Here is a 25658-nt window from a genome sequence, read left to right on the forward strand (position 1 = left end):
GGGCATGCGAGTACTTTGGGGGAAGTTAGGCTGGGTGCTGTTCCATCATGAACGCTGAATGTCACTTGTGCTCTGCAGGATCAGTGTAATATTGCCTGGAGCACTAGTTACATAGTGTGGCCCACTACCCAGGGGCCAGAAAAGGACTGGACATTAGAATAGGCAGCCACTTTTCTTGGGCATTTAGGTTTCTCTCTGGGCACATACTGTATCTGGCTCAGCTACAGTAAATCTAAGGCTCTCTGTGTCAGATGGGGTGGAACTTGCAGGAGATGAAGGACATGCAATTCTTGCCCTTTAAGAACTTTCAGTTTAATAGGGATTTCTGGCCAAACAATGGAAGAGTCTTGTATCGTGGAGACATTAGGGATTTGAAACTATTCAGACTGAGTTTCAATTCTTTCTCCACCACTTAACATGCGCCTGGTTGCCTCATTGTGAGTGCTATTCAGTAGCTACTTTAATAGATGGTAACTGGTATAGTCATTGTCGCTGTATTCATCACTGTTATTATCAGAATATGGCACATTCCTATTCGAACGAGGACTGGGTAAGTTTTCGGTAATTATTCCAACTCTCCCTTTGTAGGAGGATAATCAAATGGCCTTATTTGTGTCTTTCAAGTGCTAGTAACTGCACTCTTTCATTAATGACTATCCTGTTTTAGTCACTATTCTGATCACAGATGGATGTAGTTATGCATGTTATAACCTTTTCCTATCAACAAAATATAAATTCCATAAGCAAATATTTTTGTTCTTCTGTGAATTACTGGTGACATTTGTGCCTTTGCTAGTATGAGAAGTGAGTGAAAGCTAAACTCTATGCTGAAGTGTGTAGCTAGGGACAGGATCCTGGCTGCACTAGGCAGTTGTTACTGCGCTCTCTTAGTAGCCTTATTGTGATTGGAATATGCTGGGCACTGGTGAAAGGAGCCAGCACATTGTGATTGCCCAGCTCTGTTGGGCGCCATCTTTGTTCCTAGCACTGGCATCTCATCAGCTGTCGTTGGGGGAAATAACTGCATTGTTCATCAAAAAGCAAGCCCTATGAGATTAATCACAAGAATCAGACTTCCTATCAATTCTCAGGAAAAAGGGGAAATAGCTACAAAAAAGGGGAAGGCGATTGGGAAAAGGAGCAGCATCTTTGGCAAAATATTTTGTAACATGAGGCCATAGACCACAAGTCTGGAAGCGTGATGTGCCCAGTTCCAGACCTAGAAGGCTTATGGAGCCAGCTCATGGTCAGATGGCACAAAAGAAGAGGGCTGGTGCCAAGTGGGAATCTGGCCTTTACGCAATCTGTTCTGGTTCTAAGTTGTTCAAGGCACTGGACAACCCCTCAACTTCCCTCCAAATATAAGGCTGGAGAAGGTTCTTTTAAAAAGTAATAAAACTAAGTATATCATTGCAGAGTGGACTACTGTAAAAAATACAAAATCTGGACCGTGGTTAGGCAGACTCAAGTTTGAATGAACTTGGGTGAACGTAGGCAAATTACTTAGACTTCTGTGAGCCTCTGTTAAAATGAAAAATCAAAATGCACTTCAAAAGAGAGAATTCAGTGAGAAAGCTCCTGTGTGATGCCCAGCACACCCTGAGAGTGCAACAAATGTCAGGTGTTGTTACAAACTATAAACACCATGTAGGTTATTCTACTAAATCCTCACAACCTACCAGTAAGGCACTGTGTGGGTTATTCACACGGCATGCATGAGGACATGGGGGTCTAGAAAGCCTTCCTAACTTGGTCAAGGCTGTGAGTGAGTGAGCCTTGGCCCTAAGCAAGCCCAAGGGCCCAGGGTTTTAGTAACTGACAAGTTGTATAACTTTTTTCCTAAGAAAGTCAGAGGCTTAGCGGACAATGTAAGGTCCAGGACTTCGGCATTCTCTTGCATAATACTCCAGTGGCAAGCTGAGGTTATTGGATTTCAACTCTGCAGTGACTCGCTGTTTACAAAGGATTATGAGAGACCTAGAAGGCTGGGAGAGGCAATGTAAGGTCATTTTGTCTTAGGCCTGGTCTTCTAGATCAACCCAGATGTATACTGCTTCATCTTTTCCTGAAGAAGTGTCTACTTCTTCATTTGTTAGCCTTGGCAATTGTTCATTTTAACTGTCATAAATGAAATTGCACTTACTAATTATGTAACCATCTATACTTATCTGTGTCTGTATATACATTCCTTCAGGAGATGAAATTATATCATTGTATCTAAAGATCCCTATCTTCCTTCTGATGAGCACAGAAGCACAGATATTACCTTTCCTTTGTAAACAAACCAACCCAAAGTCAAATTCTATATTTAATTTCATAGTTCTTTGCTAATCATCATAGGGAAAGGAGTTTTGAGAAGGAAAATAATAGATGCCTCAATTTGGAAAGGATGTATATAACCAATCTTTCTCTGAATTTAGAGGCTTTAGATGAAGTCTTGACCAACCTTTCTCAACCTTCCTTGAAGAGTGACTGTGAGTTCACTTTATTATTTTATTTATTTATATATTTATTTTTAAAGATTTATTTATTTGTGCATACAGAACTGGGGTACAGGCCAGAGGTGCAGAGGAGGTGAGAGGCTTCACCAGAGACAGGAGTGGGGAGGCAGAACTGGCAGATCGTCTAAGTACACTGCTGAGGGGAGCAGCGGCAGGCCAGGAGAGGTCTGCCATGACATATGGATCACCTCCAGGGTAGGCGGGGATCGAACTCATGCAGAAGTGTCTTTAGCTTCTTAGTGCTGTGCTTTAACCTGCTGCGCCACCAGGGAGGGCCCTCACTTTATTTTTTTATCTCTTTTTTTCTTTTTTTACGGAGATAACGTTGCTTTACAGCAGTGTATAATTCAGAGGCGCAAAATTACAACTACTCAGGTGTAGGTTACCTTACCACCCCCCATCAGGCACCAGGTTTTCCTCCATAGTCCATTGTGCCCCTTCCACACCTTTTCCGCACCCTCCATCTCCAGGTGGCCTCAGTTCTACAGATTTCTAGGGTTTGTTATTGGTTTGTTTTTATCTGATCCATTTTTTGATTTCCCTTTGTTCCACATATAAATGAAACCAAGCGGTGTTTGTCTTTTTTCTTCTAACTTATTTTGTTTAGCAATACTGATTGCTAAAACTTCCTTTTATTAGGAGATGAAACATCTCTGTAATTTCTAGTTTGACCCAAGGAAGTACACACAATAAAACTCATGTATTTTGCATTGCTTTACAAATAGTTAAAGGAAAGCAACCATTTCCCCCTTCTCCACCATCCACCAAGGAGGCAGGTGGTCCTGTCAGAGGCTTCTCAACCGCTGGCCAATGGGAAGCTCATTGGATATCCATTCTCTAATCAGTGAGTGAGTCTTTTGAGACATAAATCACATCATATCACTGCTTGGCTCAGATTCCTCCAATATCGTCTCATCACTCCAAATGGGACACACAAAGGCTCCATTATGACCTGTGAAATCTTTTTTGAGCTGGCAGCCGATCTCTGCTTTGACATCATCTGCCATTTCTCCCCCATCTCTCACTCCCATCTCTCACTCCACTCCAGCTACGCTGGCCTTCCTGAAGGCTCTGGCCTGCCCCTACCTCAGCACTGCCCAGCTGCTCTTCCTTCCAAAGACACCTGATTCTTCCCTGGCTCCATCCAGATTCTGTTTAAAGGTCAACTTTTAAGAGAGAGCTTTCTGGCCACCCAGTTGAAAATCTCTCCTCCCACTGTTATCTTGTTCTGCTTTGTTTTGCTTATCACTTACAATGATCTGACATTTCATTTCTTCTTCCTCCAAAGAGTGGGGCCCAAGATGCAGAGACTTTGTTTTGCACATTTTACATCTCCTGATACATACTATGTACTTAGTAAAAGCTGGTCACTAAACAAAGGAATGAGTGAATTCAGGAATGCGTTGAGTGCTGTGGACTCCTCATCATCTTGATCATGCCCTCTTGGATACCAACTGATTCATAGAAACATAAGAAGAGACAGTCAGAGGTGAACACAATCCAGATAGATTCTAGGCACCCTGGCTCAGCTGAACTTTCCTGCACTTGGGCAGTAGTCATTTGCTTAGGAAATCTGATATAAATGAACTTAGCTGGAATCATGTTCAACATGAGCGTCTACAGAGCTTGTTGGTAACCCAGTTTCTTTTATAAGTATTATTACTTATCTCTCTTAGTGTCAAACAGATCTTTTAAAATATATTTATTATTATTATTATTATTATTATTATTATTATTTTTACATCATTCTTCAGTTTGTGTCTTTTTTCATCTTGGTTGTTATCCCTGTGGACTTCCCATCACCAGTTGACCTATGTGCCATCATCATAGTCCTGTGAGTTTTTCCCACCCCAGTTTTGATCCGGTTCCCCTTCCACTCCTGCAAAATGTCTCTGGTTTATATTTTTTCTTTGTTTTTCATTTTCACTTTGTTACAATTGCTTTTGTTTTCTCTCAACCCTTATACTCCTGCCATGTGTGTGAAACCACCCTTTTTTTCCTTTTTCTTTTTCTTTCTGGTTTATTTCACTAAGCTTGATCCCTTCCAGCTCCATCCATTTTGCTGCAACAGGCATGAATTTATTTATTTATTTTTTGATTGCTGGGCAATATTCCATTGTGTATATGTACCATATCTTCTTAATCCAGTCATCTATTTTTGGGTATTTGAGTTGATTCCTTTTCTTCCCTATTGTAAATAGAGCAGCAATAAACATAAGGATGCAGGTGTTCTTTTGGATCAATGTTTTTATGTCCTTTGGGTAGATACCTAGGAGTGGGATTGCTGGGTCATATGGAAGCCCCATTTAGCAGCTCAAACATATATTTTGTGTTCTCTTTCAAGAGTGTTATTCCTGATAGATTGATCTGGTGCTCTCTTGATTTTTTGTTTTAAGCTCTGATTTCAACTCATCAACATATTTTAATTTTTTTAAATTGAGTTTTCATCCATGTCCCATGAGCCATTAAACATGACATCTTGCTGTCTCTGGGGCATTAAGTTCAGGAATCAGGAAACTACCATCTCTGTTATCCACACAAGGTATCTCCTGATGATTAGAAAACTGGAGAATGGAAACAAATAAATATTGTAGAAAACATCTTATTTCAGTTTTGTTTGTACAGATAAACAACTCAAAAGGTCAGGAAGAAAAATCCTGTCTTGATTCTGCTGTCCAAATCTCAGGAGTACGATTGTCAGAGTCTGTGAACTATCTTTATAACACAATCTATAAAAAAAAAAAAAAAAAAACCTGTGAGTCTGGAGGAATCTCTGGAAGTGGGGTGGATAAAGATTAAATGAGACAATTTTCACTGTTTCTCACCTACCCACTATATGCCTTCATAAAAGAACTCACCATAGTGTTTTAACAAAGTGTTGATTTCTGCATATGTTGTTAAAACTATCCCTTTATCACAGTACTCCTGATATCAAGATAGTACATGGCACAGAATAAATTGCTCTGAATGAGCATTAGATACCAATGTATAATCTGCATTATAATCACATCATAAGAATTTGTAAAACTTTGGTTGTCCAAAGTTTAGAGCAATTGTCTCACAATGACCAGCATTCTCTCTGACGTTTTAGGATACATAAACTAACTGGTTTTGATGTCCCAGATTCTAATTACCAATCAAATTTAAAGATAAGGGTGAAATGAGATCAGCCTAGAATGGAAATTAAGTTGTGACTTCTGTTATCTTCTAAATTAGGAAACATTATTAAGACTTAAACTTTTATCAGATTTGCTGTGATATTGACAATGATAATACTATGACATATTTTATGGAGATTAAATAAAACAAGGTGGATGGATAGGTGGATGGATGATGAATGGATGAATTGGAGGATGGATGTATGGACAAGTAGGTAGGTAGATAGCAGACAGGTAGATAGGTAGGTAGGGATGGATGGATGGATGGACAGACAGACAGAGACAGACAGACAGACATATAGATAGATAAATATATAATTATGTTGCCTGGCAAAGAGCAGGCACTTTCTTAATGCTAGCTACCCTTATCACCTGTCCCATGCCAGGTAAGGTACCACTCAGATATGTTGGCTTTCCCCTCTCTTCGTCTTTCTGAAATGAAGCCATTCCTGAGACATTGCTCTTGGAGTTTTCTCTGCTGCAAATGCCCTTGTGTTTACTTATTTATAAGAAATTCCAATTGATATTTTAACCACTGTATGTCCTATGAACTGTCTTGCTCTCCCAATGAGACCATGAGAGGTTTTTTTTTTTTTTTTTTTTTTTAAAGATGGATTTACTTATGCATCCAGAACTGGGGTACAGGCCAGAGGGGTAGGTGTGGTGAGAGGATTCACCAGAGACAGAGTGGGGAGCAGAGGCCAACTGATGAAGTACACTGCTGAGGGGAGCAGCGGGCAGGTCAGGAGAGGTCTGCAGTGCCACCATGTGGGTCACCTAGGGGGTGGAGATCGAACTCATGCTGAAGTGGCTTTAGCTTCTAAGTGCTTTGCTATAACCTCCTGCACCACTAGGGAGGGACTGGAGGTTTTTTTTTTTTTTTTTTTTAAAGATTTAATTATTCATGCACACAAAAACTGGAGTACATGCCAGAAGTGCGGGAGTGAGAGGAGTCATCAGAGGCAGAGTGGGTTGCTGAACTGCCAGGTCTACTGAAATCCACTGCTGAGGGGAGCAGCAGGCAAGGTAGGAGAGGTCTGCTGCGCCATGTGGGTCAGGTCCCTGCCAGGGATCGAACTCATGTTGCAGTGGCTTCAGATAGCTTCACAGTGCTCTGCTTTAATGCCTTGCACCACCAGGGAGGCACATTGAGAGGTGTTTTAACTCTGTGACCTTGCCTATGAGCAGCCTTGCAGCTTTATTGATTTCAAACTAGGGGAGTGAGGGAGCCTGGGATCCTTCCAATTCACAGGGCTGCTTTTTGTAATTGTTTATTATTTATTTTTAAAAAGAAATACTGTTTAAATGAAAGACATTATTCTTCAATTCCCACAAATGCCTCACAAACTGTTTAGATTTTATTGTTAAGGGTCAAGCGTTTTGTGGTCTGTCGGGGACAACTGGATTCTCTTCTTAGGCAATTTATTTTGAAAGTAATGTAACAGGAAGCCTGATGAAAATGGTGTGGCAGCAGACCTGAGGGCTTGAAAGAATCCCAAAAAATCCTCTTATTTTTAGGAATGTAGAGGGTGTCATCACCCACTGGGGTTGGTTAAGACAGACCTTGAGACCCTCCCTGGTGGCATAGCCGGTAAGAACACAGCACTGCAAACATAGCTACAGATGCTTCAGTGCGAGTTTGATCCCTGCCCCGGAGGTGGCCGACATGGCGTGGCAGACCTCTCCTGACCTGCCTGCTGCTCCCCTCAGCAGTGTACCAGTCAATCTGCCTGTTCTGCTCCCTGTTCTGTCTCTGATGAATTCTCTCATCACATCTGCCCCTCCAGCCCCTCCATTTCTGTATGCATAAATAAATAAAAAAAATCTCTAGGAAAAAAACAGACCTGGACTGCCACTCACACACCTCAGTCTTGCTAAGTGCCAGGTTTGGAGGAGAACTGAAGTGACTCTGAAGACAGCTTTGAAGGTACAGTCATGTATGTTCAAGGCCAGGACTAACCTCTTTCTGTGGGCCCAGATGCCCTGGGATTTGCTTTATTGCTAGGACAACCTACTCTCATTTCTTTAAGTGTTTTTTTTTTTTTTTTGAGATGTTATTCATCAGCCATCAAACCCACCATTTAAACTGTACAATTATTAATATATTCAGTGGCTTTACTATAGTTACAGAGATGTGCAAACATCACCCCAAAGTAACTTAGGGGTATTTCATTGCCCCGAAACAGAACTTCATGGCCCAATGCAGTTACTTCCATACACCCTGGCAGACGCTCATCAAGTCATTTATCAAGCAGAGGAAGTTTCTTTCCCTCCTTTGTTGAATGTCACTAGTTATTATTTGCAAGGGGAATCACAGAAATATCAATTTTGCTTCCCCTTCCACCTCCCTGCCCCCCCACACCCCCGGAGTACCACTGCTCCACCAAGCTCGTGTAGTGTAAATTACATTGTTCTACGAGCAAGCCTGAACTCAAATTGAGGCACAAATTCTTGGGACTTTCCAGTCCTCATAGATGAGCTTGATTCCTGTGATTGAAACCGTCAAGCCATTTCTGGAGTCACTCTACCCTTTGCCAGCTAAATGCTGCTCAGTTACTCTTGAGGTTAGGATTGTGACACTTGTAACTTTAACCTACCTGTCATCTCTCCATCAGTAAAGATCAGTAAAGGTAATTTTCCTAGAACCTATTATGTGCCCAGAATTTTGCTAAGAGATGGGAGATGACGCTGTCCTTAGCTTCCTGTATAATGCCAAATATTTCTGTTTTCTATGATTCAAGCACTGAGCTATCTGTTTAACATGCATTATATTATTTAGTCTTCATATCCATTTTGTAAAGAACTATCAATATTTTCATTGAAAGCAATTTGAGTCTTAGAGAAGTTAAGCAAGTTCTCATGCTTGGAAGTAGCAGACCCAGGCTGGCTGGGCTACAGAATCCAGACCCTTAGTCTCCTACCATGTGGCTTCTCTTTCCCATTCTCTGGTAAATTATGCTTTCATTATTGAGAAAATAAACACTAAAGTAAAATCAGAGAACACCACAAGAGATAAATGTCTCTAGTGCTCCTAGGTTGTTGAATTGAAGGTGGAACAGTGGGGTTATGATTATGAGGGAGATATTTGGGGAGGTGTTGGGCTTTGGGGAAGGCATAGGTGGAAGGTGGAACCCAGTGAGAAGAAGACTTCCAGGTTGAGAAGAAGCATAAAGAAAAGTGTGAATACAGAAAAGAGCTTGAACTTCTTTAGGGAAGAGTGGAGTGAGAGTGAGAGCCAAACTCTGACTTTGGCTGGAGTGACAGTTTCTGTCACTCATCAATGAAAGTTCAATAGTAAGCTTTTGAGTCAGATATTTGTAGGTATAGAACTCTGAATATCGTTGCAAAGGGTTAGATGTAGAAAAGTCATTAAACTGTAGAATTAACCTCGTTATTGTTTTTGTTGCACTCCCTGAATTTCAGGTTTCTGTGAAGTGTCATAGGAAATTTAGATGTTGGAATTCATTTGTGATTAAATGCTATTAAAATTATGTTTTAATGTTTAAAAAGTGTTATAAAGAACTGAGGTAGCCAGTAACCCAGGTTTACAGATGAAGAAACTGATTTGAAATGACATAGCTTGTTAATAAGAGAGAAGAATTCAAGTTCACTTTGAGATACCAAACACTAGATTCAGCAAACATTTATTGTCTGCCTGTTATATCCTGAGCAAGGTGCAAATTTGTGTGGAATGCGAGGATCAAAAGTTGTCGAAATACCTAAAAAGTCTGCAGACAATGCAGAAGCAGTAGAAGAATTCATTGCTCTGAATAGGAAGGGCAAAATCAGGGCAAGGACAGTGACATCTACCTGAATCCTCAAGAATATGTTGGAATTTGCCAGAGATTAGGTGGAGAAGGGCATTGTAGGTCAAAACAACAACATATATTAAGTAATGGGAGGGCAAGAAAGCTTAATCAAAGAATAGCAAGTATTTCTCTAATTAAGAAAACTTACCATTTATTAAGCATTATTCTGTGCCAGGCATTGTACTAGGCAATTTATATGGATTATTTTATGTAATGCTCTTAATAATCCTATTAGCAGGATACAGATGAGAAAACTGAGTCACGGTCAGAGAAATAATTTGCCTCGGGGTCATGGAAATTCTCTCGTTAAACAATGGTGGAATTGGGACATGAATCCAGGGAGTCCAGGTTTGGATTTAGAGTCTTACATGCTTTGCTGAGCAGTTTGAATTTTACCCTCAAGTTGAATGGTTCTCAAACTTGCATCAGAATTACTTGGTGGGTTTGTGAAAACATAGATTCCTGGCTCTATACCTCCTGATCCAGTAGGTTTGCAGCTATAACAAGGATTTGCTGTTATAACGATTTCAGTAATAGAATGTCGAGGGGATCACACATTGAGAACTGCTTTGATAGGGAGTCATTGGAAGGTTTTAAATTTGGGAGGAAAGTCGTCAGTTTAGCATGTTTCGGCAGAACTTTCTGGGCAACAAATAAGAGTGAATCTTAGGTTGTATAGGAGCCAATTCAGTGACATGGGATTCAAAGGGAGAAAGTGCAAATAGAAAGAGCCATTATGAGATGAACTTGTGCTGTGTTCTAAAGAATAAAGATAGAGTGATACATCTGAAAGTGTTTACATACGAAGCTAGTTGAGGGACTAAGAGCACTCCCTGAGCTCTGATAGCAATTGTAATTAACAACTAGAATCTATAAAGATGGGGTCTGATCAGAAGTGAAAGATGAGAAGATTATGGTAGAACAAAGAGAAGTTGTTCAGGAAACTGTGTTTGGAGTTGAGTTGCGGGCTTATGTGAATAATAGAAACATCAGGGTATCTCAGAAAGTGCACTGAGCTTCTGTAGGTGGCCTACAGTCAGGCTCTGCCACTTATTTTTCCATGATGGAGATGCCACATGCTCTTGGAATCTCCATATCTTCATCTGAAAGTGTGGCTGACAGCAGTTCCTCATAATAACTGCCGACGTGGGGGGTGAAAGAGGAGACTTGAGCCGAGCGATAAAACTTTTGGTAAAACAATTTTCTCCAGTCACCTAGCCACACGTTTGTGCTCAGATGTTACACAGCCCTCACTGCAAAGTAGAATCAAATAGTAATGAGGCTCTTACCTGTGCTGTTGTTATAACCTTATTCCATTTGCCGGATACTTAGCAGACAGGTTTCAGAGCTACTGGAAAGAAATAGACTTACACAGAACGTTGCGTTTTATGATAAGCTAACAATAGGAACAAAGTTGAGTTATTTCTTGGGGGTAATTTTTTTTATATAATTTTTAGTTATGAATATACTTACTTTCCCTTTTTTCCTCTGCAGCGGGGATCGAACCTGCTGCAGTGGCTTGGGATAGCTTCATAATGTGGTGCTTGAACCTGTTGCGTCATTTAGAAGGGCCCTAAATTTTAATTGGATTATAAAGATGACATAGTGCTTGGTATATATCTGTTGACACCAGAATTAGTTAAAATAGGGGCTGCTGCTAATAGCTTCAAAAACATTTGTCAGCGTTTTTTTTTTTTTTTTAAAGATTTGTTTATTTGTGCATACAGAACTGGGGTACAGGCCAGAGGCTCAGGGGCGGTGAGAGGCTTCACCAGAGACAGAGCGGGGAGCAGAACAGGCAGATCGATGAAGTACACTTCTGAGGGGAGCAGCGGGTGGATCAGGAGAGGTCTGCCACGCCATGTGGTCACCTCCCAGGCAGGCAGGGATCGAACTCATGCGGAAGTTGCTTTAGCTTCTTAGTGCTGTGCTTTAACCCGCTGCACCACCAGGGAGGGTCTTGTCAGCGTTTTTTAAGATTTATTTATTTATGCACACGAGAACAGGGGTACAGGTCAGAGGTTTGGGGGTGATAGGATTCGCCAGAGACAGAATGAGGAACAGAACAGGTGGATCTACTAAAATACACTGTTGAGAGGAGCAGCGGGTGAAATAGGAGAGGTGTTCTGCGCCGTGTGAGTCATCTCCCTAGTCGGGGATTGAACTCTTGCGCAGTGGCTGGGGAGAGCCTCATAGTGCTGTGCTTCAAACTCCTTATGTCGGCAGGAGGTCCCATTTGTCAGTGGTTTTAAAAGTCATCTAAGGTACTAATTTAGATTAATGATATATTGGACCTTAAAAAAGGGAAAGTAAGGGCCCTCGCTGGTGGCTCAACAAGTTAGGACAAAGTACTGCAAGCTGGCCGCAGCTGCTTCAGTGCGAGTTCGATCCGATCCGTGTCCCGAAGGTGACCACATGGCACGGCAGACCTCTCCTGTCTCCACCACTGCTCCCCTCAGCAGTGTACTTTGTGGATCTTCCTGTTCTGCTCCCCACTCTGTCTCTGCTGAATCCTCTCACCGTCCCTGTACCTCTGACTCGTCCCCAGTTCTGTAAGCATAAATAAATAAATCTTAAAAAAAAATTTAAGCTGTGACTTTACTATGTATTTTGTCTTCATAACTGCTTAGTGTTCATTCACTCAAGAATCATATATAACTCCCTGCTTCTCAATCTCCATTCTCAGTTGGTTAACAAATCCTTTTCTCTACTCAACAGTTTTCTCCCTCTCTGCCTTCGCTTGGACCTAGTTGGTGCAATGTATCATTATTTTTTTGGTTTGGATTTCTGCCACAGTTTCCAAAGTGATCTACTTTATCCATTCTAGATGCCCTCCAGTTCATGTCCAGGCAGTACTGAAATTAATGCTTCAAAATCTGATTAAACTTGCACCTGCTTAAGCCCTTTCATGGCTAGTAGGATAAACACAAAACCACCTGACTTGACCGAGATGACCCTGCACGAACTGGCCTCCACTGGCCTTTCTTGTCTCATTTCACTTATCCTGACCTTTGCTTTTCCTTCTCTAGTCCTGTCTGGCTGTCTTTTTGCACACATGTGCCACTGTTCTCCCCCCCAAATAGGACCTTTGTACATCTGTCTTCTTGCCTGGAATTCTTTCTTCTCCTCTTAGTTAGTTAGTCCCATCTACCCTTCAAAGCACAGACCTGTTGACATACCACAAAATCTTCCAGGACCCTCTTAACTAGATCAAGCCTGAATTACCTGTTCTCATAGCATCATTTTCCTCTTTACTTCTACATTCACCACCAGCTGAGATTTTACATTATTTCTGTGTCTGTTTGATTAATAAGGAGCCAGGGACTATGTTTGGTTCAGCTCTTTATAGTACAAGTACCCAGAAGAACACTTGGTACACAGCAGGAACTGATAAATATTCGTGCAATGAATATTTATAGAAGACAGAGAATGTTCGGATGTAGGGGGTTTATGCTTACATTCCACTGGGAATAAATTGCATTGAAATTTATGATAAAAGTTGAAGTCACTGAAAGATGTGACAGAGTTGATTTCAGATTTCAATTGCGTGATAGCTAATAACGTAAGTCCTGTTTGCATTGGAATAGGCCTACACTATTTCTCCATGAGAATACCCCTGGGACCATAGATTACCCATAAAACTTTGCTTCTGTGGTTTAGAATCTTAAGTACTGTCTACTTTATACACATCTGTGGGAGCAATTGAGCCAGCTTGTTCTTCTATTAACTATCACCATGTCTTGCTCAATTTAGATGGGTAAATTCCTTTTGCAAATACTGTTGTCCAGTCTACATTAAATTTTCTAATAGCCCCCAACCACAGGAGAATTGAAAAACAAGATTTAGCTCAAAAAGGTTTAAAATAGAATAGGAAACATACACGTGGGTGCTTATTTTCATCGTGTATTGTTGTAGTTAATGTACTGAAAATCACATGGGGAGGAAGGAGCAGGCAATAATTAGCTAACATCATAGTGTCAGAAATCTTCTGGAAATAGCGTTAAGTAAAGTCCAGGCATCTTTTTACAACTAATTCTGCAGAATGAGAAACTCGATATAAAGTTCGAATCAGTCGCTTAATGACTGCAGGGGGCAAGAATGAGAACCATCAATTGCATATCTTTCAAATCTCACTGTCAACCTCAACCCTTTGCCTTAATCGGGGGTTGGGAACAAGGATTCACAGAACCATTTCATGAAAAGATAGACTGTGTGTTTGTATAAATGCAACTACTGTATTGCAATTAAGCAATATACACACTGCTGCTTTGTACCACCAGCAAAGTAAATAAATTCTGCCCTGCTGCTTCCAGTTTGGAGATGATTCCCAGGGAGATCAGCCATGGTTTGTCATTAAAAGATCTAAATTTTAATGCCCAATTAACTCTTGGAGCTATTAATAATATCTTAAAATTACATTATGAATTAGGCCAAGCAATTCTATAAGCAGGGTATAATTAAATTACTCAGGGTTATTCTAATGCTCTGTAGTCTTTATGTTACTTGTATTGGAAGTCTATTGTGCTAGTTAGTTCTTCTCCCCATCCTCTAGACCTTGAGGGTCTAGAATCCTGGAGAGTCATTCATGAACATTAATGATTTAAGGAAATCTCACATACCCAAGAAAGCTTGAGAACCAGGGAATGATTTCTAGGGCCTGAAACCGTTGAAAGGGTTGTTTATAGTTTTGGGTTTTCTCCTGCCAGGGGGCAGTGTTCTCTGGAACATGGCTGGATTAATAAACCATGCTGGAAGTACATTTCATCCTTTCTCACACACTTTCTATGTACTGGTCCAAGCCTGTGTAATCTTATACCAAAATTTGAAACACTATAGCAGGTGACTTTTCTTAGATTGTTATAGGAGTTTTTGGACGATATTACTGTTATTTTAGTTGAATTTCTAGATGGATATTAAGCATTAAGTTTTTTGATGTTCTCAGTTTTAGATAATGAGAGGTAATTGTATTTGGTAGTTGATTTGATGCCTGTGGGAGGGACTTCGCGTCATCCTGGTTAGTTTATAATGATATCTTGTGGTAAATTCTGTTGAGCTGTGTTACGTGGTATGTGCATGTGTGCATACACACACACGTGCATTTGTGTGGATGCATGTTAATGAATTCCGCATGCATGATGACAGGGTAGGAGATAAAGTTCTTTGGCTGAATGGTTACCTGAAATCACAGCCGAGCTCAGTCCTTTCAGATAATTGGTAACAAGTGCTGTGCAGAAGCCAATTATGGATCAACTCGGCTCTTGCACTTAAGGTTTTTCCTCCTACACAGCTACTCTGCATGTCAAGAAATTTAATGGATGATGTTCAGCTTCTGAGTCTAATTTTTTCCTCAAGGAGAGCCTTCACTGTCCTCAAGCAGGGTTTCTACAATCAAATGTCAGACAGAATCCAAAGCTGTTGGACTCCAGAAGGGCCAGGAGGTTGGAGAGCTGGGAAGGCTGGTTTTTTTTTTTAGGCCATATGGGACCCCGGAGCATACAATGAAAGCCCAGGATTGTCTTGATACTTTCCTCTCTGAAAAGCAAGACTGCATCTCGAAACTTAACATAAACAGTAGAGAAATCTTACGTGGGGTTAACATCTTTCACAAGCCTTGTTAAAGACCCAAGTCCAAATCATTTCAGTATGTCACACAGACGAAAGCAAGAGACTCACATGGCAAAACTCCTCAGCCTGCCATCTCTGCAAGAGTGCAAAACTAAAAAGGTTTTAGAAAGGCAACTTAAAAGTTTGGCAGTGAATTTTCTTTTTCTCAATTAGCTGTTACTAAACTTCTAGACTATATAATGAGAGCCAGTCCTACTGTATCATCCACTGTAAACAAGCTCTTGGTTTTCTGCTATCATGTTTTATTTGTGCAAAATTGTAGCTCTGGCAGTGATCTGTTGCGTGGTGGATCCTGTATTTATGCGCGCGTGCACACACACACGGGCTGTGCAAAGAACGATGCTCATCAGAACCAGAGAGAGAAAAGCCAAAGACCGGCCTAAAGGCATATAATATTTAAATCACTTTCAGATTTAGAAGCTTTGATTTCTTCTTTTAGAAGTATCCTGGCTGCCACATTATTTAGTAAAGAAACTACTCACGCTCTGGAGAGCCGCAAAGGGTGCTGTGTTGGGTGCATAGATGATACTCTAACTGGGAAAGAACTTGGGAAACAATTCTTTGAAATTAAATTCTGGCTGCAATGAAATTTCCTGCCTCAAAACAATCGCTCATAAAGTTTTCCCCTCCCCAAATACACACATATACAGGTTTTTTTTTGGTGTGGGTGGGGGTAGGGAGTGGAAAGAGGCAGAGACAAGTTATTTTGTCAATTTTCATAGAGCAGAGGGCTTATGTTGCTTCTCCCGGCATTCCCTGTGTTTTGATACAAGTTACTTCTCTAAACTCTGACAACATAAGGGAAAATAATGGTATCTTTTGTGTTACAATCTTGGGAGATTTCATCGTGAGAAATATTTTCAGTGCAGGGAGTTGCTGAGAATGTGGCAATAGAGACAGGATAGTTTAAACTGCCAGCAAAATAAATAAATGGGAAAGAAAGAGAAAGCTCTTAGGCTTAGAAATTATAAAACTTTGCTTGTTTTTTAAAAAGTAAAGTCGTGAGGTTGACTCTACTGAATAACTACATTGTAAACCTTAAATGCTTAAAGCTGGGGGGATCCCTTTTATAGTTCTGTTTCAATTTTATCGGACAAAATACATTTGGTTTCTTTTTATAAAACTGATTTTTTTGTGTGTGTGTGTGTGTGACGGAGGAAAATGAACATGCACTGTTATTGGCCACAGCAACATAAGAAACCCTCAAGTTACCAGAGGTAACCACATGAAAGGTCTGTGTTAGGGGAGGGACCCGTGAGGGGGTGGAGAAAAGGAGGAGGATGTTTCCAGCCTGTTGGCCTCAGAGCTGTGATTTGCCGACAGACTGTGATGAAATCAAGCTTTGGACGAATGGGAGAAGCCTGTCAACCTCCCAGGTGGGATTGCTTGTAGTTAATAGACTGAACCCTGAGTCCCCAAAAGCAGTGCATTGAGTGAAGGCAAAAGAGAACAGGCTGCAAAAGACGTTCCAAGACCCCTCTGCCATGGCAGGGAGAAGTTCCCTCCAGCAGAGTCAGGTAGGGGGCCAGAGGGGATGACAGCCCACATAGCCTGTCTCCTCCTTTTTGTTTGAAAATACAGACAGTAGGTTATGTTGCCTCTGGGAAGCTGTCAGGTTGGGCAGTCTTGTTAAAGTCATTCGAATTCCCCCAGATAAGGTGGTTTCTTCTCATCTAGCTGTGTTTGACAGTTTGATCTCTTCATCCCCGTAGGTAATATCCCTGATCACTTTTGCCATCGGAATTAATATCTGTTTAGGATTCACAGCTAATCGAGTGAAGAGAACAGAAGGATGGCAGGAAGGTCCTCCTACAGGTAAGTGTAGCAACTACTTGCATTTTCATTCCTTTCAAAACAGGTCATCAGTGTAAATACATTAAAAAATTCATCTTTAGGATAATCTTGCTGTTGAACGAATTTAATCCTATTTTTTCTGCCATAAAATTAGCTCTATGTATAATCCAGGTGATTTTAATTGGAAACATTTATGCGGTATGATCACAAACTCTTTAAATCTCAGTCCTTTGAAATTTGTCAATGTTAAGGTAAAATAAAAATTCTTGTTAATGTTCAGGGCTAAAATAGCCAGGACAGGTGCTGGTTTACTTTTAAAAACTATAGTGGGTTCATTGTCATCAGGTATGACTGGGATTATTTGGATCTTGAGCTAGGAAAAAAGAGGAATGGAAGTTAAAAAAAAAAAAAGACAGTGATTCTCCTTGTAAAACTTCAAAAATTTAGGACTATCAGTTTTAGGTTTACTTAAAATAGGGACAACAGCAAAGAGAGAGAGAGAGGAGGTTTGAAAGAACTTACCAAATTAACTTGCACTTTTTTTTTTTTTGGCATAAGGAAAGGTAAGTTTTAATGCTGTACCTTGACTTAACTAAAAGAACCAGAATGAAAGAGTTTCCTTTTACAATACACTGCACCCTAAGCAGTGTGGGAATTCTTATAAAGGAGCTCCTTGTGTAGACCGAGGGGGCTTAACTGACCAGGTCTTAAGTAATGAGTTGGTTAATTTCCTGGAAACTGGAGCTGCTGATGGTTTTATAAATAAAAATTACTTATTAAGTAATGAGCACTCTAGGGGGCAATATTTTTTTTTTTTGACTTTCCATGACATCTCAGCCTGTTTATCTGCCTTCCTATAAATCTTGAGTGTCTCTGTGTTTCTTGACCTATTATAAAAGCCGACCACCTGTCTGTTTGCCAACTGGAGCTTTTCTTAGCCTCGTTATGATCCATTCATCGAGGGACTCCCTCCTGCAGCGTGTTCCTTCTGAGTCACATCTGAAGGTTGAAAGAGGAATAGGAGAAGTAGTTTAGTGAGTGGAAGAGGGGTGTGTGGGAGTGAAAAATGACAAAAACATAAACATGGCACTCCTCAAAAGCAAAATGATGACACTGCTCACCTTCAGTTAAGGAGGTAAAAGCCGGGAGTCACTGGCGGGTGCTCCGGTTGGTAACAAGTGCTCTCTTCAAAGAGCTTCTTGTCACAGACGTTTTACTGAATGAAGGCCCAGTGGCTGTGTGTGTGCAGGCTGGCGCTGGCGGGGTGTCGAGGAGCTCCGGGTCTGGCCTCACAGCTGCCGTGCAGTTGGGAAGCTGATGTTAGTGCTTTCCAGGGCACCCTGAAAGGATCTTGCTCTTTTCTTGTCCTACTGTATTGGTTAAGTTATTACAAGCTATTTCCTTAATGTTACATAAAATCACTCAAGTCACTCATTTTCCCCAAGTTGACATTTTGGGGATATAATCACACCAGCCCTTAGCTGGCTCCATGGACCCGGGAACTTGCTGAGGGGGCCTTGGCCAAGTCACTTATGAGGGCTGTTTCCTTGCTGTGTGAAGAGGAGCAGACAGATTACTTCTAATTTTCTTTGTAGATGAAACAAAACAACTCATGATTCTACTTATTTTGGTTTATTGCTGTTTGAATGTGTGTACTTCTACTGGAAAATTTAAAAGGTGTAGCTCAAAGCCTTGAATATATTTTCTGTATAATGCATTATTCTCTATATCACAGAAAATAACTATCAATACTAACTTACAGCTTTTTAGAAAAATCATGTAATCTCTGATATTCTATAAATCTAAGGGATTTAAAATATACTAAAAAAATTTGCTTCTTGATGGATTTAATTAGTTATTTTAGGCCTTTGTAATGTCTTTTAAAATAACTTACCAGTAAAAATTTTACTGAGAAGCTTAGTGTTGGGAAACAGTTCCATTTAAGAATTGAGTTTCAGCACTTTGGGATACCTGAATACTTCTTCCTCTTAATTTTGCAATTGATAAGCTCTCCTGCTGGCTCACACTGTGGTTGATTATTCCTGAGTGACGAGCAGAGATGTACTTTGGAAACTGAGTAAAAGCACAGGGCAGATAGTTTAAGCATTTTTGTCTTTTGAAATACCACATGTGCTCAGACAGGGCTTCCCTTAGATGATGTACATGGCTGCTTACTATGACACTCAGCAAGGCTTTCATATCAGAAAACACTGGATGACAAGACAGTAAGAGGAAAGGCAGCCATGCCTGTGGATCAACAAGAATACACCACCAAATAAAAGAAACACAAATGGCATTCCTACATGACCAGCTTCAGACTGCCCAGAGTGACATCTCCCACCCTAAAGCAGATCATTTCTTGTTAATAAACAAGGTTCCTCTCAGTTCCTCAACAGTAGCTCAAAACATTCTGCACATTGGTTTCAAGACTGTGGCAGAGCAAACAAATTGCTATGATTAATTAACTAGCATATGTGTTTGCTGGGTTTAGCATTAGGAGCTAGTGACTGATTGCAAGTAATGGTGGAGCAGGATTTCTCCTTAAAGATCTATAGATTTTTTGAAGATATAGAATAAACAGAGATATAATTATCAGCTCATTTATCTGGGTGCTGAGGTAAAAGAGATAACTGGGATAGTTTTTTTTTTTTTAAAAAGATTTATTTATGCTTACAGAACTGGGGTACAGGCCAGAAGTGCAAGGGTGGTGAGTGGATTCACCAGAGACAGAGTGGGGAGCTGAATAGGCAGACTGACAAAAGTACTTTGTGGAGGGGAGCAGCGGGCGTGTCAGGAGAGGTCTGCTGCGCCATGTGGATCAGTTAGTTCCCTGGCTGGGGATCGAACTTGTGCTGCAGTGCCTTAGGCGAGCTTCATAATGTGGTGCTTTAACTTGTTGCACCACGAGGGTGAGCCCTGGAATACATTTTTAATGAACATGTAAACAGATGCATTTGAGTTTGACATTTTTGTGCCCCCTTGACTAGCTTCTAAGACTGCAAGAGAATTTGTGTATGTGTAGGTATATATTCTTACGTACATGTGCATATGTATGTTTGTGGTGTCATGGTGAAGTCATTTTACCAAAGCTTGTGATTTAGAAATGGGGTATATTCTGAAATATGGACAATTGAATATTGAAAAGGAAGCTTGTGAATATCTGATTAATAGATATTTGAAACCTCAGTCTAATTCATTGTCCTCCTGAAGGGCTTAAAGGAAGATTTAAAAGCATGTGAATGTGAGTGAAATTCATGAGTAAACATGAAAGGAAGAGCGTCTCTAACAACTTTATGAGGAAAGCTTTCCTTTGTGAACTATAGAGAGGACAGGAAATGCTAACAGGAACCAGAAGGTTGACGTTTATGCAATCACTTTGGGACTCTCTTTCTACAGTGAAAGCTATTGAAACAGGATTGTACAATGGCGGAATATAAAAATGACAGGTACATGGCCATTGCCTGTGAGGACACTCTCCCCAAGGAATATAATGTCAGGGGACTTTATTCTAGGACCCACATAGAAATCAGGGGTGCTTAAGTAAATGGAATGAAATGGTCTAAGTTAGAGTCTAAGGAGGTCACAGGTTTTTTTCAATTCTTTTTTTAAAAATGGAACATTGCCGTCGAAATTTTTTTACCTATCTTCAACCTGTGGAGAATCATCTGTCTTGTTTCAGAACCAGAAGTCTTGGTCTAGATTACTGAGTCAACAGAAATCTGTATCTTCCAAAATCATGTCTTCAAAAGAATGTCTAAAATTTGGAGCCTATGGACAAAACCTGAAAAATTTTTTGTTAATAAAAAAATAAACACTAGTTATATTTGGATGTTACAATATTTTAGCTATGTCTTTGCCAGCTCAGGTTAGCTCTAGGCACATTATTTTTCATCAAGGAAAAGGGGATAATGCTTTTTCGTTCAAAAAATTGAAAACATAATGCCACTTTAAGCCTGATGAAAATATAAGAAGCTCAGTATATGATACTTTGTAGCTAAAATTTTGCTTTTAGCTAAAATTAGTAGCTAAAATTTTGCTTTTTTGAGTTAATGACATCTGTGATTTAAAATGAAAATGTTTGTTTGATAGCAAATCACTCAGACTTATGTAACTAATTACCAGCATAAATGTTATTTGAGTGGCTTAGAAATACAATTGAAGTTCTTAATTTATTTTACTTAAATCTAATAGAAATCTGTCTTCTTGAAGAAAGTTTTTCTGTATGAGAACATTGTATTTATAAACACAATGTAAGTACAGGTGTTTGCAAATTTCCCAGGTATACTGTCTTAGTAAAAAAAAAATTATCTATGACCTCTGGTCCAGCAGCTGTGATGATGAAAGGACAGTGATGGGCATTTATAGGAAGGGATGCATTGAGGAAGGAAAAATATTGACAGTGAGACCTAGGTGTGAGTGTGCTTACTAATGGGCAAAGGACTGCATCAAGCAAAAGTGGCCCGCCCTTCCATGGAAGGAAGTCTGGCCACTAAGACTGACTTCCAAGGAGTCGCAGGATAGCACATTCTGGAGTTGAGCAGCTTCTTGAAGACCATCCATGCTGGCCCCCCTCCTTGTAGTTGATAGGACAGACAGACACAAGAGCGTTGCATCTGTCAGGCTCTTAGCAAAGGAGGTGGCGTGACCACAGTCTGAAGCCCATTTCAAGACTTTTCTCCCACTTTCAGGAAACATTTGGCCTGAGAACCAAGACGAATGGGAGGAACAGACAGGGTGTCAGATCTCATAACCCTGCACACAGGACCAGAAAATACTTAGAAGAAAGAACCTTCCTGTTTTAGGGGGAGCTAACTGGTTTCAAATATAAATGCTACCTGCCCTTTGGCCATCATCTAAGTCTGAACATTTCTGTTTTGCAGGGATTTGGAGGGAAATATGAATGACAGTCCAGGATGCACAATATTTAGGTCACAGCTCTTGTCATGAATTAGTTTTTTTCTAATAGGCTAATTAAATCAGTAGTTTCCTCCCTGTGCCATGAAGTAAATGGTATCAGACTTCTCTCTCTGTATGTTTCAGAAATAAGATTTTATTTAAATAAACGTAGTTTCACTTGTTTCTGTCAGCTTTATAAATCTAAATGATATAAATAAGTACTCAGGTTTTTTTTTCTTTTTAAATATTTATTTTTACTTATTTATGCATGTAAGAACTGGGGTGTATAGGCCAGAGGTGTGAGGGTTAGAGGATTCACCAGAGACAGAGTGGGGAGACAAACAGGCAGATCCACTGAAATAAAATGCTGAGGGTACAGTGGGCAGGTCAGGAGAGGTCTGCCATGCCAAGTGGGTCAGTTCCCTGTCTAGGGATCAAACTCTTGTTGCACTGGCTGGTGATAGCTTGATAGGGCTGAGACTTAATCCCTGCACCAACAGGGAGGCCCATCAGTCTTTGTTTTAAGTTATGAGATTTTGTTTCTGTGGGGAAAAAAAGTAATAGTATTGCATAGTATTGTTATAGATATCATAAATAGACATATGTCTCTTAAAATATATTTTGCAGCCTGTTTTAAAAAAAGATTTATTTATTTATACACACAGAACTGCGGTATAGGCCAGAGGTGTGAGAGGATTCACCAGAGACAGAGTGGGGAGTAGAACAGGCAGATTGACAAAGTACACTGCTGAGGGGAGCAGCAGGGAGAAAGGAGAGGTCTGCTGTGCCATGTGGGTCACCTCCCTGACCAGGGATTGAACTCATGCTGCAGTGGCTGCAGACAGCTTCATAATGCTGTGCCTTAACCCCTTGTGCTCCCAGAAAGGGCCCATTTACTCTTATTCTAAACTCTCAATCACCTAATCCTGAGTACAGTTCTTTTTGTGGGAGGGACCTACGTGCAAGATTTTGTTGAAGTAATCTTTTACTTAACAATACAAGAAAGAAAATAATTGATAGAGGCCAGTGATTCAGTGAGATTCCATTCTGTTCAAAAGTCAAATGAAGGACACAATGAGAACACAATACAGGTTGTAATAAAACAGTAAAAGTTACATTGATGAAATGGAGGAAGGAACATTTATGCAGATCTTTTGAAAGGAAAGAAAGAAAGAAGGAAGAGGTTATGATGAGGGGAAAACAGCCAGCTTGAGTAGAGGAGAATGTCAGATGCATGGTGAGATTCCATGGAGAGGAGTTGGTGGACAAAGACACAACAGGAAACTGTGTTTTAGATCTTGTCTTATTATCTCAGCTGCGAGCACAGCTAACATATACATGTACGCAGCTCCTGCGAATGAAGCTGCTCAGACTCTGTGAGGTGATTGTTGATGTGGTTTGTCTGTTCTGTGCTAAAAGCTACTTTGATAAAAAAAAAAAAGGATTCATTCAATTCTAAGCGTTTTCCTTATCTTTATTTTTACTGTCAGACTTGCTCTATTTTTCCTCTTTTCACTTCTCATTTCCTCTTCCATCTTCTCTCATGGTTCTGTGTGCCCTGTTGGTTGATGAGCCAAAGTCAATAGAAAAATGCGGTTTATGAACCAGAGGAAAAGCAGTGCATGGAGACCTGACGTCATTTCCGAAGCGAACTGGTGTGGTTTCTATGTATTTCAACATCCCAGAATCAGCCATGCAAAAGCGTTTCACATCTCATGGTTGAGTGAATCTGTTTGCTTTAGTTGAACTGATCTGAAGCCATAAGCACTCGGACTGGGTGATTCTGACTTTCAAGGGGACAAAGGGTAGAGAAATGAACAAGATGTCCAGGTAAATGGCCTCAGTGAACCTAAAAATGGCATTTCACATCTGTTCTTCTGTTGCTTCTTGTGCTTTATTGATATGAAGAGTAACAGATACTAATGACAAAAAATGGAAAATGTATAAACACGTCAGTAAGGAAACAAGATTACAAATAACATGTCATAACATGGCATTGGTTAGGACATTTATATAGAGTGCATTACATAATGAATATTTTATAACCATAGTCATATATTCACAGGCATATCTAAACATTAGTAGATATTGGTATAATGTTGGAAGTTTCAAACTATAAAATGGTACAAAGTTTCTTTGCTTCTCTTTTTCCCATCATTTCTCCCAAGTGTAACCCGTGTGAAGAGCTTCTTATAGGGAAAATAAAAGGCAGTGGCTCAGCTGTGCTTTTACAAAGTTATGTACATCTGCACGTCTGCACGTTTCTCACTCCCTCTGCACGTTTCTCACTCCCTCTGCCTCAGCCCTCTCTCGCTCTCATCTCTAGGTCTGGCTCTGTTTTAATTTTAATATCTATCTCTACTCTTCTTGCCCCCACCCTGTCTATTTTAATACAAAATATATAAGATTTAATACTATAGCACCGTTAAGTACTCTGCTCTTTAAAAAGCGGCATATTTTTGTAGGTATTTCCTTATTAGCATACAGATATGACGCATTCTGAGGAAGGAATAAACAATATTCCATCTACAGAACAGTCATTGTTCTTGTGCATATGCCTCGGCAAACTTTTACAAATACATTTGTGAGAGATAAATGATTAGGATTGGAATTTTAGGATGAAAGATTTATAGGCATTTACAAATACTGATAGATACGGGCCCTCCCTGGTTGTGCAGCAGGTTAAAGCACAGCACCAAGAAGCTAAAGCCACTTCAGCATGAGTTCAATCCCTGCCTGGGAGGTGATCCACATGGCGCGGCAGAACTTTCCTGACCAGCCTGCTGCTCGCCTCAGCAGTGTACTTTGTCAGTCAGTCTGTCCTGCTCTCCACTCTGTCTCTGGTGAATCCTCTCACTGCCCCTGTACCTGTACCCCAGTTCTGTGTGCATAAATAAATCTAAAAAAAAAAAATAGACTGATAGGTACTTCCAAATTTTGTTTTATTTTACAGAATTAGCATCCTGAACAATGGCCATGATGCTGGCTTGGCTTTCCCTCCATCGGGTAGTGATGAGTTTGTAAGCTGGGCTAAGGCTCCAGCCACATTCTTTCCAGTTAGCTTATTATTCCAGTACACTTACTGATGAATAGTTCTTCTTGTGCCCTCTGATTAAATGTTACTTTCACTATAAATATCTGACCCTAACTCTGGTCTCTACTTGTACACTGATCTACTTGTTTTCTAGCACTAAACTCCTAATTATTTGACTTCAGAATGTATTTCACTCTGTGTTCCTTACCAGATTGCTCTTCCTTTTTCAATTTTTTTGTTATATATATATATATTTTTTTTTTTGATAAACTTGATATTCACTCAGGTTTCAAGAAGTCCTCTCCATGTTTTTATTGCAGATTGCATTGAACCTTTATGCATATCTCAGAAGAACTGTTAATTTATAATATTGATATTTTTACCTGCAAGATGGTCTGACTTTCTATTCGATCTTTTTTTTTTTTTAAAGATTTATTTATTTGTGCATACAGAACTGGGGTACAGGCCAGAGACTCAGGGGTGACGAAAGACTTCACCAGAGACAGAGCGGGGAGCAGAACAGGCAGATCGATGAAGTACACTGCTGAGGGGAGCAGCGGGCGGGTCAGGAGAGGTCTGCTGCGCCATGTGGTCACCTCTGGGGCAAGCGGGAATCAAACTCATGCGGAAGTGGTTTCAGCTTCTTAGTGCAGTGCTTTAACCCGCTGCGCCACCAGGGAGGGCCTTAATTCGATCTTTTAAAAATGTTCTCTTGTAGAGTTTTCTTGTGATCTTCACATAGGTTCCATACATAGCCTGTTAAAATTATACATAGACAGTTTATCTGTTAGATGCTATCATGGAGATTTTATGACTGGAAGAGATCTTAATATCCTTTATT

General features: G+C 40.3%; 1 protein-coding gene across 5 annotated transcripts in view; it reads left to right on the forward strand.

Annotated features, from left to right (window-relative positions):
- ENPP2 (ectonucleotide pyrophosphatase/phosphodiesterase 2) overlaps positions 1-25658 on the forward strand; it is a 102577-nt gene that overhangs the window by 14544 nt on the left and 62375 nt on the right. For 2 of the 5 annotated variants that reach the window (XM_004679619.2, XM_004679620.2), the window contains exons 1-2: positions 16488-16610; positions 16806-16908. In XM_004679619.2, coding sequence (XP_004679676.1) covers positions 16578-16610; positions 16806-16908 — 136 coding nt within the window. In that variant the 5' untranslated portion in view covers positions 16488-16577. Of the gene's footprint in view, positions 1-16487; positions 16611-16805; positions 16909-25658 lie in introns of those variants that run through there. The other 3 variants (XM_012723076.1, XM_012723077.1, XM_012723075.1) reach the window with 2 other exon arrangements.

Source organism: Condylura cristata, unplaced genomic scaffold (assembly GCF_000260355.1).
Source record: "Condylura cristata isolate star-nosed mole 26May11 unplaced genomic scaffold, ConCri1.0 scaffold00009, whole genome shotgun sequence".
In the NCBI taxonomy this organism is placed as follows: Eukaryota; Metazoa; Chordata; class Mammalia; order Eulipotyphla; family Talpidae; genus Condylura; species Condylura cristata.